The sequence below is a fragment of the Podarcis gaigeae genome (assembly GCF_964106915.1).
Source record: "Podarcis gaigeae genome assembly, chromosome: 1".
Lineage (NCBI taxonomy): Eukaryota > Metazoa > Chordata > Lepidosauria > Squamata > Lacertidae > Podarcis > Podarcis gaigeae.
Window position 1 is genome coordinate 125,530,052 of NC_139678.1, and position 16,582 is coordinate 125,546,633.

General features: G+C 41.7%; 1 protein-coding gene across 2 annotated transcripts in view; it reads right to left on the reverse strand.

The window, feature by feature from the left end:
* Window positions 1–12,383: 12,383 nt before the first annotated feature.
* The window catches only part of SATB2 (SATB homeobox 2), a 121,770-nt gene continuing 117,571 nt past the window's right edge, over window positions 12,384–16,582 (reverse strand). For both annotated transcript variants that reach the window (XM_083707949.1, XM_083707950.1), the window contains one exon: window positions 12,384–12,878. In XM_083707949.1, coding sequence (XP_083564075.1) covers window positions 12,423–12,878 — 456 coding nt within the window. In that variant the 3' untranslated portion in view covers window positions 12,384–12,422. The remainder of the gene's footprint in view (window positions 12,879–16,582) is intronic.

Sequence of the window (16,582 nt, forward strand, 5' to 3'; positions counted from 1 at the left end):
GCATTACTTTCTTTGGGAAAGCGCGCCTTGGTTTTGGAACGCTTTGGTTTTGGAACAGACTTCCGGAACGGATTAAGTTTGAGAACCAAGGTCCCACTGTAGTTACTTATCTCCTTGGCTCAGAGGTCACATGGCATGTTGCAGACTCACTGTAATTCAGACATACCTTCTGGCGGTGCCTTGAAATGCCAGGGTCAGAGGCAAGCAGCCTAAAGAAGAACGGCAACTGCAGTCCCGACGACAGCAGTTGAACAGCATCCTAATTCATTGCAGGATTTTGCACCTAAGGATGCTTCCGTCTTTTGCCCCCAGTGAATTGCTTCCTGTGCTTAGGCTAGCTAGCAAGCAAATGCCAGCTTTTTCGCTCTGAAAGCTCTCGCTGCCTTTTCTGTGATAGAGCCACCCACTCTTTGAAATGCAGGCAGCAGCAGCAGCAGCACAGAGCATCAGGCGGCAGAAGGGAAGCAGGGACACAGAGTGCTCTCTGTCAATCACCCACTTGCAGGCTGCCGGGCCTGGAAGGTCCATTCATGGCCACATACAGAGGAAACCCAACCTCAGCTGGGGACACATCTGCTGGAAGGAGCACTGGCAGCCTAGGGCTTTGTCGGCAAAATAAAGTGGTACCTTGGGTTACAGATGCTTCAGGTTACATACGCTTCAGGTTACAGACTCCGCTAAGCCAGAAATAGTACCTCGGGTTAAGAACTTCGCTTCAGGCCCAAAAAAGATGTAGAAGTATTTTTGTATGCCACAACTGCTGCACTGAGTTTAATAGCCAAAAAATGGAAAACACAAGAATTACCAACGGTAGAAGAATGGCAGATGAAGATGATGGCCTTTATGGAGCTGGCTGATCTCACCGGGAGAATCCGCGACCAGAAAGAAGAAGAATATCAAGAAGACTGGAAGAAATTTAAAGACTATTTGAATGAATATTGTAATATTAAAGATTTATCATTACTTGAAAGAACTAATTAGGCCTAGGATTAAATCAGGATTAAATAAATAAATAAGAAATAGTAGGATAAGAAAAGTTCGGGAATTTGATTATAAGTGGAATATTGTTATATGGAATAATGATATTGGAAATTGCTACATTCTGTTACAAGGAAATTCAGTTGGAAGAGGTTAGACGAAGTCAAGTAATATGTTTATGAAGTTGGAGTTTAACCAAATAATTAAGCCTTATTTATGTATGTGGTGGTATATGTGGGGTTTGTAACATTTTATTTTCTTCATTTTCTTTCTTCTTTTTTTACTATTGTGTTTTCTTTCTTTATTATGTTAAAGTTACCGTATTTTTCGCTCTATAGGGCGCAGCGGTCCATAGGACCCACCTAGGTTTTTTTTGGGGGGGGAATAAATAAAAAAATTATCCCCCCCAGCCCCAAAGAGCAAAGAAGCCAAGACAGCCAGCGGGATCCATCCTGCTGGCTGTCTTAGCTTCCTCTTTAGCCACGCACAACCTCTCCAGCCGGGAGAGGCTGCGTGTGGCTTTGGCAGAAGCCAAGATAGTGAGTGGGATGGATCCCGCTCACTATCTTGGTTCCTTTTTAGCCGCGGGGCTGGGGGAAGCCCGAGAACGGGTCCGGGAGTGGGGGGGGTTGCAATCAACCTCGCCTTCGCTCCCGGAGCTTGCTGCTATCCGCAAGCCTTCTAAGCCCGGTGGGAACTCCCGCCAGGCTCCCAAGGCTTGCGGATATCTGACCGAAGCCCAGGGTGCGCTGCACAGCTGCATCAACAGGCTTTCAAAACTCCTGCCTTCTCCTAAAATTCTATCAGCTGTTTCTTTCTTGACTTGAGTTATAACAGACTTGGGTCTTTTCCTTTGTTTTGAAATAAACTACATTGCCAACATTGTTGTGCGCTATTATAAATGGAGATGGGAGGTTTTTTGTAAGATGGTTGATATTATTTTTAAAGCCACTTTGAAACGCAATAAAATTTCAGCATTTAACAAGTCTGTGTCAGATATCCCAACCTGATCAAGCCAGAGAGTTTCGGTCTCTTCCTCTTCATGTTTGCAAAAGTAGCACAAAACTAATAATGAATTGTAGGTAAAAAAATAAAAAAAAGACAGTATGTTCACAACCATAATTAACAAAACAGTTCTCTGTTTATTTTTTCCACTCACGTTCAATTTAAAATGGAAATACATATGTCTCCGAGACTTAAATATGTTTGACAAGACACAACAGCAGCAGGTAAAGTATGGTGAAATAGAAGCATGATTAATAAAAATATTTCTGCCATAGTAGCTACCAAATTATCATTTTTTGAAGATTTGTAAGAAGTACCCATATGTTTTTTTCCCCCAGAGCGCTTTCCTGTACAAACCTGCTCCTCTTCAGTGAAATCTGAAATGCAATAAATTCAAAGCAGCTATTCCTCTGGATTGCTTGAAATTTATAAAGAGGTTCAGTGTCGATGGCTTGGCAGATCTTTCCTGGCCTGTTAAAACTCTATGGTACCAGAAAACTGTAGGGACGCGGGTGGCGCTGTGGGTTAAACCACAGAGCCTAGGACTTGCCAATCAGAAGGTCGGTGGTTCGAATCCGCGTGACGGGGTGAGCTCCTGTTTCTCGGTCCCTGCTCCTGCCAACCTAGCAGTTCGAAAGCACGTCAAAGTGCAAGTAGATAAATTGGTACCACTCCAGCAGGAAGGTAAAAGGCATTTCTGTGCGCTGCTCTGGTTCGCCAGAAGCGGCTTAGTCATGCTGGCCACATGACCCGGAAGCTGTCTGCGGACAAACGCCGGCTTCCTCGGCCAATAAAGCAAGATGAGCGCCGCAACCACAGAGTCGGTCACGACTGGACCTAATGGTCAGGGGTCCCTTTACCTTTACCTTACCAGAAAACTGTGGTGAGAATACTCCCACCACCTCTTTTCTTATGTAGTTATTCAGTGCTTTTTTTCTTTAAAAAATGTTTATGGGTACTCTCATTTTGACTCAAGAAAATCGCCATTTTATAATTCAAATGAGGCCACCATCCGGGGTAGCAATGGAACTGATGACTCACTCTGCTAGAGAAGAAACTACCTTTTTAAAAAAGCTTCTTCTCCCATTAGATTAACAAAATATTTAGGGGTATGCGTACCCCTGCGTAACCCCAGAAAAAAGCACTGTATTTATTCTCAACTAAGTGCAGTTCTCAGTTCTTCCTCAAACTGAGATGTTGATGTGTTGACATTCCTGTTTTCCAAAAAGGAAGGAGCTCCTTGAAACCCCATTGTTGTTGTTTAGTCGTTTAGTTGTGTCCGACTCTTCGTGACCTCATGGACCAGAGCACGCCAGGCCCTCCTGTCTTCCACTGCCTCTCGCAGTTTGGTCAAACTCATGCTGGTAGCTTCGAGAACACTGTCCAACCATCTCGTCCTCTGTCGTCCCGTTCTCCATCTTTCCCAACATCAGGGTCTTTTCCAGGGAGTCTTCTCTTCTCATGAGGTGGCCAAAGTATTGGAGTCTCAGCTTCAGGATCTGTCCTTCCAGGAGCACTCAGGGCTGATTTCCTTCAGAATGGAGAGGTTGGATCTTCTTGCAATCCATGGGACTCTCAAGAGTCTCCTCCAGCACCAGAATTCAAAGCATCCATTCTTCAACAATCAGCCTTCTTTATGGTCCAGCTCTCACTTCCATACATCACTACTGGGAAAACCATAGCTTTAACTATACGGACCTTTGTTGGCAAGGTGATGTCTCTGCTTTTTAAGATGCTGTCTTGAAACCCCATAGAAATCAGCAATGGGAAAGAAGATGGGCTGCTGGAAAATTGTATCTGTTTGATTGGCATTTCGTGGCTGATCAGTAATCGTAATAAATAAATGAACCGAGAATGGCCTGGTAAGAGGATTGTTCTCAAGTGCTTTCTCACAACTGCTTTCTCTTGCTCCCATTCCTTCCTTGGTTGTTACAAATAGGTGCAACAAATCCTCTTAGCATAGACTACTTGAGGCTAGTTAACTTTTGAGTGCTGTTGTGAACCTTTCCCTGCATACACACCATACGTCCAGGGCACTCACCCACACCCAAATAAACTGTAGTTTGCTAAGGCTGCTGGGAACTGTAGATCTATGAAGGATAAAGTACCAAGGGTTTTAAGGAAAGAACCTTGTCCTTATATTAATGAATCGGGGTTGTTACATTGAACTTGGACCTCTGCCTTCAGAAGGTGGCACCTTGGGAACTCAAAGGAGACTGCCAGAAAAACAGCTTGTTCAGCATTTGAGAGGGAGACTTTGGAGTTTCAAGCTAGAATTTGCTGAAACTATATATATAATGATTTTCCAATATCATTCCAATAGCAGCCTCATTATAACAATACCAGTTTTATCCAATTAATACAATTATTAATGCCAATTATACAAATGTCAAATTCTACAATTTGATTAAACTGGCCCCCTCGCATGCCAGAGTTGATGGGTTCATTCACATTTTTTCTGCGTTCCAAAATTTTAATAGTTTCCATTCCATTCAAATATAATAATCCCTTATAAAACAGCTACAATCTTGTGATTTCTAGTTATGTTGGTATATTAGATAAATTATAAATCCTTGTAGCTGGGCTCGTTTTTGCAGTTTCTTATCTCATCATCTCTAGCACACACCTGTAAAGGTAAAGGGACCCCTGACCATTAGGTCCAGTCGCGGATGACTCTGGGGTTGCGGCACTCATCTTGCTTTATTGGTCGAGGGAGCCGGTGTACAGCTTCCGTGTCATTTGGCCAGCATGACTGCTTCATGTGGCCAGCAAACCAGAGCAGTGCACGGAAATGCCGTTTAACTTCCCGCCGGAGCGGTACCTATTTATCTACTTGCACTGGTGTGCTTTCGAACTGCTAGGTTGGCAGGAGCAGGGACCGAGCAATGGGAGCTCACCCCGTCGCGGGGATTCAAAACTGCCAACCTTCTGATTGGCAAGCCCAAAGCTCTGTGGTTTAGACCACAGCGCCACCCACATCCCCTGCATGCACCTGTAGTTTACTCCAATATTTTTTAAAAAAAAATAGCAGGATAACCTGTGCTTCCAGGAACGGGGGTGGTTGGGGGTTGGGCAACAGTCGGTGCTCCATGTACCCAATCCCTTTGCCTGCCCTCACATTCCATGGGGAAGCAAGTGCCACACCCCCAGGTAAACTGCAGGTGAGAAGAGAAAGGCAGATTATAAAATCCCCCCATCATTATCTGATTATTGCCGTCTCTCTCCAGTGGTGTTGGGAGAGACTTACATTCCCGGTGCACCGGAAACAGGAAGCCTACAATTTGCTGAAACCTGGGTGCGATGCAAATTGCTCTCTAGGGAAAACTCATGCAGAGTTAGGGAAATCTGCTGCAAGAGTGCTTGTTTCCTTCCACTATTCTATTTTCCTAAACTTTGCAGACCAGGCAATCCTAGGTGTGCTCACTTAGAAGTAAGTCCCACTGAATTCAGCGGTGCTTCCTCCCAGGAAAGTGTGTTTAGGATAGCAGCTTAAGTCTTCATTGTTCTTTGATTTAAAGGAAAGTAAACTTCCTAGTAGGGACGCGGCTGGCGCTGTGGGTTAAACCACAGAGCTTAGGATTTGCCGATCAGAAGGTCAGTGGTTCGAATCCCTGTGATGGGGTGAGCTCCCGTTGCTCGGTCCCTGCTCCTGCCAACCTAGCAGTTCGAAAGCATGTCAAAGTGCAAGTAGATAAATAGGTACCACTCCAGCGGGAAAGTAAACGACGTTTCCGTGCGCTGCTCTGATTCACCAGAAGCGGCTTAGTCATGCTGGCCACATGACCCGGAAGCTGTACGCTGGCTCCCTCAGCCAATAAAGCGAAATGGGCACCGCGACCCCAGAGTCGGCCATGACTGGACCTAACAGTCAGAGGTCCCTTTACCTTAAACTTTCTAGTGTTGTACATGGAACTCCTCCCAGACTTTGAAACTCTTTCCCTCGAGAAGCTAGACTCCTTCTTTCCTATTCTTCCATCAGGCAGGGGTGAAAACTTTCTTGTTCCAAAAGGCTTTTGAGAACTGACTGCTTCTAATTAAAGGGCTGGTGCTGTGCTGTTTTTAATAGCAACTACTGGTATGTTTTAAACAGATTTTATATATGTATAAATGTATGTGTATACTATAGATATGCATATAGTTTCCATTCTAGCAATGTTTTATTGTACTTTAATGGTTGATTTTTCTATGTTTTTAGCAGTTGCTGTTTTTATCTGTAAGTTGCCTTGTCAAGGAAAAAGGCAGGGTATAAATAAATGTAGCTACATCTTCTCGCTATGCAGAGAATTGGATAACTTTGCCTTGCGTCTATTCCTCTTCATGATACCGCATTGCCCCCCCCCCCAGTAAAATTGGAAATGGTGGAGATTCCTAGAAATTGCTCCTGCTACTCCGAGACATGATTCAATTGTTGTTGTTTAGTTGTTTAGTCGTGTCCGACTCTTCGTGACCCCATGGACCAGTGCACGCCAGGCACTCCTGTCTTCCACTGCCTCCCGCAGTTTTGTCAAACTCATGCTGGTGGCTTCGAGAACAGTATCCAACCATCTCATCCTCTGTCGTCCCCTTCTCCTTGTGCCCTCAATCTTCCCCAACATCAGGGTCTTTTCCAGGGAGTCTTCTCTTCTCATGAGGTGGCCAAAGTATTGGAGCCTCAGCTTCAGGATCTGTCCTTCCAGTGAGCACGCAGGGCTGATTTCCTTAAGAATGGATAGGTTTGATCTTCTTGCAGTCCATGGGACTCTCAAGAGTCTCCTCCAGCACCATAATTCAAAAGCATCTATTCTTTGGTGATCAGCCTTCTTTATGGTCCAGCTCTCACTTCTCACTACTGGGAAAACCATAGCTTTAACTATACAGACCTTTGTTACACTACTAAAAAGTTCTTTAGAACCAGGGTGGGGAACCTGTGCCTCTTCAGATGTGGATGGACTACAACTCCCATCATCCCTGAGCATTGGGGTATGCTGACTGGGACTGATGGGAGTTGGAGTCCAACAGCATCTGCGGGGAGGCCAAACATCAATCAAATTTGAGCTGTGTCAAGTGGGTTACCGAAGAACCTGTATCCATGTAATGAGGGGACAGACAGACATAACCCTGAGACATGCAAAATGTAAAAAGGCCTTGGGAGCCTCATTTTAAATTCAAATTTGCCTGTTGTGATGCAGCATGTGGGAGGAGGGAAATGTCAGTTCAACCCTAAGGGAAAATGGTTTTGTGACAGGTCAACTCTTGCCCCTGTTAAGAAACTCACAGAACCTCCAAGTGTCCCTATTTTCCAGGGACAGTCCTGGATTTACACAGTGGCGTAGCGTGGGGGGTGCAGGGGGGCCGGCTGCACCGGGTGCAACATCTGGGGGTTAGGGTTAGGGGGCGCAAATCCATGGGTTAGGGGGCGCAAATCCACGGGTTAGGGGGTGCAAATTACTTGCCTTGCCCCGGGGTGCTGACAACCCACGCTACGCCACTGGATTTACAGAAGCCAATCCGGTTTCTGATTTGACCACAGAATGTCCCGCATTTCCTTAAAAGTAAAGGGACCCCTGACCATTAGGTCCAGTCGTGACCGACTCTGGGGTTGCGGCTCTCATCTCGCTTTATTGGCTGAGGGAGCCGGCGTACAGCTTCCGGGTCATGTGGCCAGCATGACTAAGCCACTTCTGGCAAACCAGAGCAGCACACGGAAACGCCATTTACCTTCCCGCCGGAGTGGTACCTATTTATCTACTTGCACTTTGATGTGCTTTTGAACTGCTAGGTTGGCAGGAGCAGGAACCGATCAACTGGAGCTCACCCTGTCGCGGGGATTCAAACCGCCGACCTTCTGATCAGCAAGTCCTAGGTTCTGTGGTTTAACCCACAGGACCTTAAGACGGCCCTATTTTCATGGGAGAAATGTTGGAGGTTATGGAGTTATGCGAGCCCCAAGCCAAGTAGGTTAGTACTGTAACTATATAATCTTTAGAAGACATCTGAAGGCAGCCCTGCATAGGGAAGTTTTAAAATGTTTAATATTTTATTATGCTTTTATATACGTTGGAAGCTGCCCAGAGTGGCTGGGGCAACCCAGTCAGATAGGTGGGGTATAAATAATAAAATTAGGACATCCCTATTTTCATCAGAGAAACGTTAGAGGGTATGAACTCAGTGAGGGAGGGTGGGGGAAGGCTTGGATTTTCTTGCAGGAGTAGTAGAAGGCAAGAATGAACAGAAAAGACTTTTATTAGCCAGTTCTAAGATTGTTGTTGTTATTGCCTTTCACTGAATTTATCATTATTTTTTATTTATATTTTACTGTGTTTGCAGCATGTTTAATTTTATTCATGCCTATTGCATATCGCCCCAGAATCCAGATGGAGGGAAAGCAGCTTAGAAATGTGGTGTTTTTTTCAAATAAATGAATGACTGTAATCTTAGCTCTGGGAGCCTGTGTGCAACAGAGAAAAGGAAGACAAGGAACTAACTGCCTTTATGGAAATTAGGATTTTTGGTGATGTCAGGACCTGCCCAGAGAGCAAGACCCCCATCTATGCTATTCATGTAGAGCAGTAATATAAGAGTATAACTGTCATGGCTTCTCCCAAAACATCCTGGACAGACTCTGGGGGATTGGGCAGGTGAGACCAAAAGTGGGTCCAATGGTTGAGAGGGAGTTTTCTGCGTGTTCTGTAGAGGGAAGTGAGGGGCAGATGGGGCTCATCAACCTGGGAAGATAGCCAATCTAGGAGAAGGAAAACTCTCACCCTAAACTTCTGCTGCCTTGCAGGATATCTTTGGTAGAAGAAAAGGCTACATAAATCTGGAGTGGAGTCCCTAAGATGGTTGGATAGCTCCTTGTATGTCTCCTTCCAGCCACTCCTGCAGCCAAGCTGATACCTGACTAATAATAATAATAATAATAATAATAATAATAATAATAATATATTTGTACCCCCACCCATCTGGCTGGATTTCCCCAGCCACTCTGGGCGGCTTCCACCAAAGACCAAAATACACTAAAATGTCACACATTAAAAACTTCCCTGAATGTGGGCTGCTTTTCTTTGGACCACATCAGCTAGGCTGAGAGTATTAATAATTTGTCTTCCAAGGACTGGACTCAAACTAAAGAAGCAGTCTGTGTTTAAGACTTTGAGGCAAAAGGAATCTTCTCTCCAAATTATAGTTACCTCATTCTTTCTAGCATTCCATAGAGGGTATATTTCAGTGAGATATTTCTGCTGGAAATGGGGGCTTTTTTATGTCCAGGGAATGTGTGTTTTAAACTATAAACAGAAATTTTGCATTTTCTGCAATCTGATTTGCTAAGAGATAGCTAAATTTACTTTCCACCTTCACCCACGTTTGTCTAAGCATATATATCCATTTGCATTGCATGCATTTCAGGTAGGGAATAAAATATTTACCATTTGAGCACAACAAAACATTCCCATCTGTATAAGCTGTTCATTTCTATTGAGTTCGACTTTGAGTCGTTAGGCTAACCTAAAGGATTAGCTTAGCCTCTGAACGTCCAGAGGAACGCTTACTCCCCCCCCCCCAGCCCACCTCTGCAAATTCAAACCCGTTTTTTAAACATGTGAAACTTGAAAAGCAGTTTGCAAGATAACGCAGGCAGGGTAAAACTGTACTTGCCTGGATCGCATTTCTCATACAAGAAAGGGATTTATGTTTCATATCAATTCAGGGAGAGGGGAAGGGAAAACAGAGGGCCCCAAAGAATGACATTGCAAATGGGTATGTCATTTACTGAATGTGTTTTATTTCAACAACCAAAAAATTCTAACAGACTAACAATGCACATAAGTTAAAATTTAATTATCACTTAGTGATAACAAAGATCAAGTTGATTTACATGGAAAAAGAACATTTACAATATGTTAATCCTCATTCACATTGTTGATACCGCAATAACACTTTTTTTTTTCTTTTCTCTTATTTCACAAAAAAGGCGGAAAATTGTGCTTTGTTAAGAGGCACTACGAGAAAAAAAAATCTTTTTCCAAATAGATATTATATGATGAATATTGAATAAATAGACATATATGCATTGTAATTCGCAAAGATCTGGCAAGACCACAGGCGAAAATGCCCACAGATTCACTTAGAAGAACCACTGCAAAAATTGGCAGTGTTGGGGGCAGGAAGGCAAGATTCAGCATTGGGGGGGGAAATACCTACTATTTATTTGTTTAGGTTGGAGTGTTTTTAAAAAGAAACCAATGCTGATGCCATCACAGAGATGAATAACCTTATGAGAGATTGACCAGTATTACATATACGTAGTGATTTCAGCAAGAGTTTCTGATAACAGTTTAAAAAGAGTAACTCGAAAGAGAACATAAAGCAGCGCCTACAGAATTTCTGATTAAAGCTGCAGCGTACTACAGAAATAAAGGAGGAAAAGTTTAAGTTAGCAAGCCAACATTGTTTTTCAATGATATATGAAATGGATACAGATATGTTGTGGGTGTCAAATATTGATTTTGGAAAAGTCCCTTTAAAAACTCTGGAGGTTACTGAGTAGCTAGAATTAGCTTGTATTGCAACATGTCTTCTCCCTGTATGTTGTTACGTTCTTGGTAACTACCTATACAGAGAATTCTTTTAATGCCTGCCTTTTATACCTTTCAAATATATAAATAGTATTAACAGTTATATATTACAATGTCTGTGCAAGAAACATAAAATAGCTTTCCAAGTGATATCGCATGAGGTCTTTGTTAAGAGTTACAAAGCACATGTCAAGAGGAAGCCTACCAATGGGTTTAAGAGTCCAAATAGCAACCCAGACACAGAAGAAAGTCAAAATATCCTTTAAAAATATATATATGAAGGAACAGCAACACTGCTGGTGTCACTACCAAACCACGACTTCAAAAACCTGTTGGAAACTATAGTAAATTGCAGCTTTAATGCTTGTACTATTGAAGAGTCAGTCAGCATTAGTTCTGCTTTATGTAATGGAATTGCTATGCTAGGTCACTGGGAAAAGGTTTCAGTTTATGACAAGTTAAGTGACTACACGGAAATTGCTTGGTTTACTCTTACTGCACCTCATGAAGCCCATACCTTGGAAGAGTGTTTGCTGAAAGTGTTTAGTCTCGTTGAGATAATGAGCTTTAAGACTCTAGATGTAGGGAATAAAGGAGATACAGAAGGAAATTCAGCACCAGAGAACCATCAGACCCTATGACTGATTTAAGAACCAGCCAGACTTGCCCAGAGTGATCAATGTGACATAGTCTTACGATTTCATTTGTGAAAGCTTTGTTGAAAAGCAATTTGAGCATATATCATGAGTAAATTTCCAAACATTAATATCAGACAAACACTAGAGGAGCAAAGGAAGAAGAACTACAGCTGCACAAGCCCCACGGAAATTGACAGAAGTTGCACAGCAACAGTGTAGATGGTTTGCGCCTCCAAAACACATAACACCACTATAAAATGTGGCTCAATGTAAAATTCCACACATTAAATCTCATAAAAGCAACTTTTCATGAAGACTGCTTTAGTAGACCAAGTCTACTGTGCACTGATTCCCCCCCCCCCCCCACTGAAAAGTCCATGAAAATCCACCTGGTTGCTACAGAAATGATAAAGAAAAAAACATGCTCTGTGACTGCAAATGTGCATCATATACTAAAGTTTTTTTAAAGTTACTACTTGGTTTGGGATTTCATTTGTTAAGGTGCCCTGATTTTGTCCCCCATTTTCTCTCTCCCTCTCCTTCGCTTTTATTTTTTTGGCAGTGCTGCTCTAGGTTTTTTAAATGCATACCTCAAAAATTCCCCATCAAGCTGCCAAAGTGGAAGCCATAATAAGAATTTAAAAAATATATAACAGGGATAAACATAGAAAATAAATAGGTATTTCAAAATAGTAACCACACCCTGAGAGCAGGCAGCAGTTCATCTCAAAGCCAAAGCAACTCATTGTGAAGTGGTTTTTTTAATACATAAACAAGACTCTTATTTTAACGAGCTCATTTCACAGTCTATACTTTCAGATTGTTATGTCCCATGCAAATTTCATATATGTGGGGGGATATATATACATATATATATATATATATATATATATATATATATATATATGCCGTTATCATTTCCTTCATTGATTTCATAGGTCTATTTCTTCCTGTAACTTGCTAGAAGGTCCTTTCATAAGTGCAAGGTTAACGCTGATGTAATCATATGTGAATTACAATTAACATTGTCTCAGTCAAACATAAAAGTGTAACACTCAAGTGCCTTTTACAAGGGAATGTCTGATTGGGCTATGCAAAATAATAGTTCGGTTTGCACATACTCTATGTGCACTGGGGGGGAAACCCAACTTTATGCGCACTTAAAAAAAAACTTTTTTAAAAAAAGAAGCCAAAAATAAAATAAAAAATTGGATCAATGTATTGCTTTTCCTGTGACGTTTTCACATTATCTCTGGTCAGTTTCTGAAGCAGTTGCCTTGTTTTTTTCAGGATTCTCTTCTTCGGTTTCCACTTTGTACATTTCCTCAGAGCCCTCCTCACTGTCATTCTCCTCTGACTCAGTCAGTAGCTCCTCGTCTTTGTATTCTGCCACATCTACCACGGTGCCCATGTGCTCTTTTAGTTTCCCATGATGCTTCACATGGTAACGCTGGTTCTGGAAGAATTTGATGATGGTGTGTTTAGGCAGATCCAACTGAGCAGATAAAGTGTGGATGGCCTCCTGATCCGGATAGAGGCCAACATCATGGATGAAACTCTGAAGGATGCCCAAAGCCTCTAAAGAAATTTTAGTGCGAGATCTTGTTTTTTTGGTACACGTGTCCTCTGTAGGTGGAGGTGGGGCCTCTTCTCTCGGAGGTGAGTTTTCCTTTGCTGGTTGGGATTGCTGTCTATGAAGCACCTGGAAAATGAAAAAAGCATACCTATTTAAAGTAAGTCTGCCATGACACCAAATGTAATAGCATTCATACGTTACTAATTACAATTATTACATTTATTCAAATATATAAAATACAAACCAGCTTGTCAATAATTTAAAACCAAATACATAGAAAAAATATAACACTACCAAAAATCTGTGCTTCAGCTTTTTTTATTATTATTATTATTCTCAAGCAATCTCTTCTGTACAATGCAAGTTTGCAACATGTTGCATGAAGATTCTATAGCAGTATCTGTGTAGCAATACTGTACTAAAAACTGTTCAAAAATAGTTCAAAACTATTTCCTTAAAAAAGCACTAAAAAGAGAAATACATTTTTGGATGATGGGGTGAAATTTTTATTAGGAACATGTAATTTATTACTGACTTAAAAGATGGCATATCTAAAGTTCCTAAAATCCCATTATTTGAAGAACCTACCGGTAGTTATTTCACTAAAATATCTGTTCTTTATTTCTGCATCTCTACATGAGACAGAAGTGACATACTTAGAGTGTGTTTAATCAACTTCTATGCAAACATTGCAAATAGTTCCAAATGATGGTTTACTAAGGCTTCCATAATTCTCTTTAAACTTAAACTCACAGAGCAAATTAGATGAGGATTTTAGATCTCAGAAGACCAGAACTGTTAAAGAGGAGAAACATGGAACCATTTGTAAGGCAGAGTACACATGTGTGTGCATACACCTGAACCACGAGAAAATATGGGTAGATGATAATTGAGGATAAGACTTTCACTTCAAGTCTTATCCTCAATTATCAGCCTTGGAAGATTCAAGAAATATATTTCTTCTCCTGTTATGATGGAAGGTGGCTTACGTCCTAAGCAATAAAAAGCTTGTGGGGCCTAGAAAATGTAATGAGTTGAAATAAATGTCACTGGCACTCTTGCTGCATAACTTTTCAATGATGACATGGATGTGTGACCCAAAGCAGCATGCTGCCATCGAAGTGAGAAGTCCAGCCATTCAATTCCCTAACTTCATTAAGCAGCTACACGGTAGGTCCTGAATTGCTCATCTTGAAGGCCAACTTTTGCTCTGGTGATCTGCGTGTCTTAAACAAACATACTCCAGCCCTTCTGCAGAAAGGAACGCTGCAATTATTTGCTATAAATAAATTGGCTCAGGAAAAACAACAACACAGAGCGAGAGCAACTAGTCAAAATGAGAAATATCAACTTCTTTCTCTTATCAAAAGGAGCATTGTTCCAGGCCTCCACAAGATGATTCTTTTCAATATTTCTTTTGTTTTTGCTTTGCTTTGAAACTAGTTTCTCAGCTTAATCTAAATGCTTGTACATTTAGCCCTAGGGGTACTGCAACACAGCAAAGGGGAGGAGCAGTATGAACCCCACTCCCACCAACCCAACAGAGAGCAGCATCCCGTGTAAATTAGGTCTGGAGTCTATTTGCATGAGGAGGAGGAGCTGGCATTGGTTCTCTACCATGTCAGTTTAGTAACCCCATGGCTGACTATATGTAGTAGAGGGGAAAGAATGCAATCATACAATGGCTCCCTATCAACAGAGTTGCAGCTCCTCTGCAGGTATCAATAGACAAAGCTCTACTGATATCTGTCTTGTGTGTTCTCTTGAGTGATAGCTCCGTTGGCTTATGTACTCACAGCCAGGTAAATCTCTGATGTTGCATTAAACTCTCAGGAGGGGAAATTTCATGTGAGAAACCATCCTGAAAGCATGGGCACTTTAAAAAGGCGCATGTACAAAGCTTCTTGAAGCAGCATTTGTCAGAGGGGTTGAAAGAACTACAGCTACCACCGTACATCACAGAAGAGAAGAAAGGCTATCTGTTTAATTTCAGTTAAGTGGAACTAAGAAAACCAGAATCAAGCCAATCTGACAAGTATTAAATACCTGGGATCTGTAAAACAACACACCTAAGACGTTAAAATGTTTGATTTGAGATGAAATTGGTTTCAAAACGACATGCAGTGGTACCTCGGGTTAAGTACTTAATTCGTTCCAGAGGTCCGTTCTTAACCTGAAGAACCACTTTAGCTAATGGGGCCTCCTGCTGCTGCCGCACTGCTGGAGCAAAATTTCTGTTCTGATCCTGAAGCAAAGTTCTTAACCCGAGGTACTATTTCTGGGTTAGCGGAGTCTGTACTTAACCCGAGGTACCACTGTACTGGTTTGTTGAAGAGGTGTTCATTCTGCTTTTATATGGCACCATATTCAGTGTTGCAACTAGAGGGTATAAAACATTTTAAACAGGAAAATGCACCCAGTTCTTTGTTACCTTTATCTGAGGAACAGGTGGCCAATTGGAACAGGCCCTAATCCAACTGCATATAAGAAGATTACACCCAAGCCAGACAAGTACTCCAGTCTCCATAAACCATGAGCCTCAGAACTAGGCAATCTTCTCATGCTCACCAGCTTCTATTAAGACAAAGATCCTTGGGATGTACAAGGCAGGGTACTGTGGCTTAATGTCAGTTAACAAATAAGCCATATCTCATGCAGTTTGTAGAAGCAACATCTTAACTGAAAATGGCAGCGTTCTGGGAAGAGTCTCTTGTCATAAACATTGTTCCTAAGAAATAAGTCAAATGTCTTAACTTCCAAGTAACTGTGCTCAGGATCATAGCACAAATTTGACTCTGAGTGATTCAGTTCTCTGCTTTCATTCCTCCCTTCACTTCGCCATTAGCACAAGCAAGTCTTCACTTCAATTTTGGCCATCTGGAACTGACTTCCTATTGCTTCCCCAAGTCAGTTCCCATCTCCTTGCAAATCAGAACTGAAACATGTTTTGTTCTCTAGCCACAGGTCTCAAATGTTTCTGCTTTCTCTAATGCATATTCACTTTAATGTTGAAAAGGGATCTACATTTGTATAAGAAAGCTAAAGCACAAGACTGTTTTGTTTTTTTGAGGGGGGGGGGACTACTTTTCATAGGTATTACATTTTCACTTTTCTGAGGTATTAGTCTATTCAGATAGAAAACATACAGATATCTAATATGATGAAAGTTGACTTTGAAAAGATAAGTGACTCCTATTAAATCACACAACATTGCAATATGTTTTGAAGGCCACAATGAAATCCAGCTGGGAACCATGTGTAAAAAATAATAGTACACGCCTGCAGGGAAGGAAGTATGATATGGAATGATTAAGTTTAGGAAAATATATAATGTAGTATATCATTAAGGGAATGATCTGTATTACTTGTAATAAGCTACGGCAGAGGTTTCAAACTGTATTCCAGAGAACTCTGGAGTTGCTAGAAAACTGATCAAAGCCTCCTCAGTCAGAATATCAGTTAATAGTGGACCAGCTTCTCTGAACATCCGTGTGCCTTCCACTATTGATTTGCCGCTGCTTGCAGTAGCCAAGCAAGAGTTTTTGGTGTAAGGCTGGTATTTTTGTTTTTGTTTTAATTATACTGTCCAAGTGTCTTTAAAAGCTGCCTGATATGAGGAACGGTGAAACCTTTTCTCATCACTCTTTGATGGTAAAAGCCTCTGCTACATTTCTGCATTAAAAGATATGGATGGATGAAGATAAGCTGAAGACCACTGAGCTTTCAAAAAAAAAGTCCTCATAAAACTATAAGCAAATAATTATATAAGGAATAGTGGGAAATGCTGCAGGAACTGGAAACTCCATGAAGATCAATTAAAAGGGTTTAAG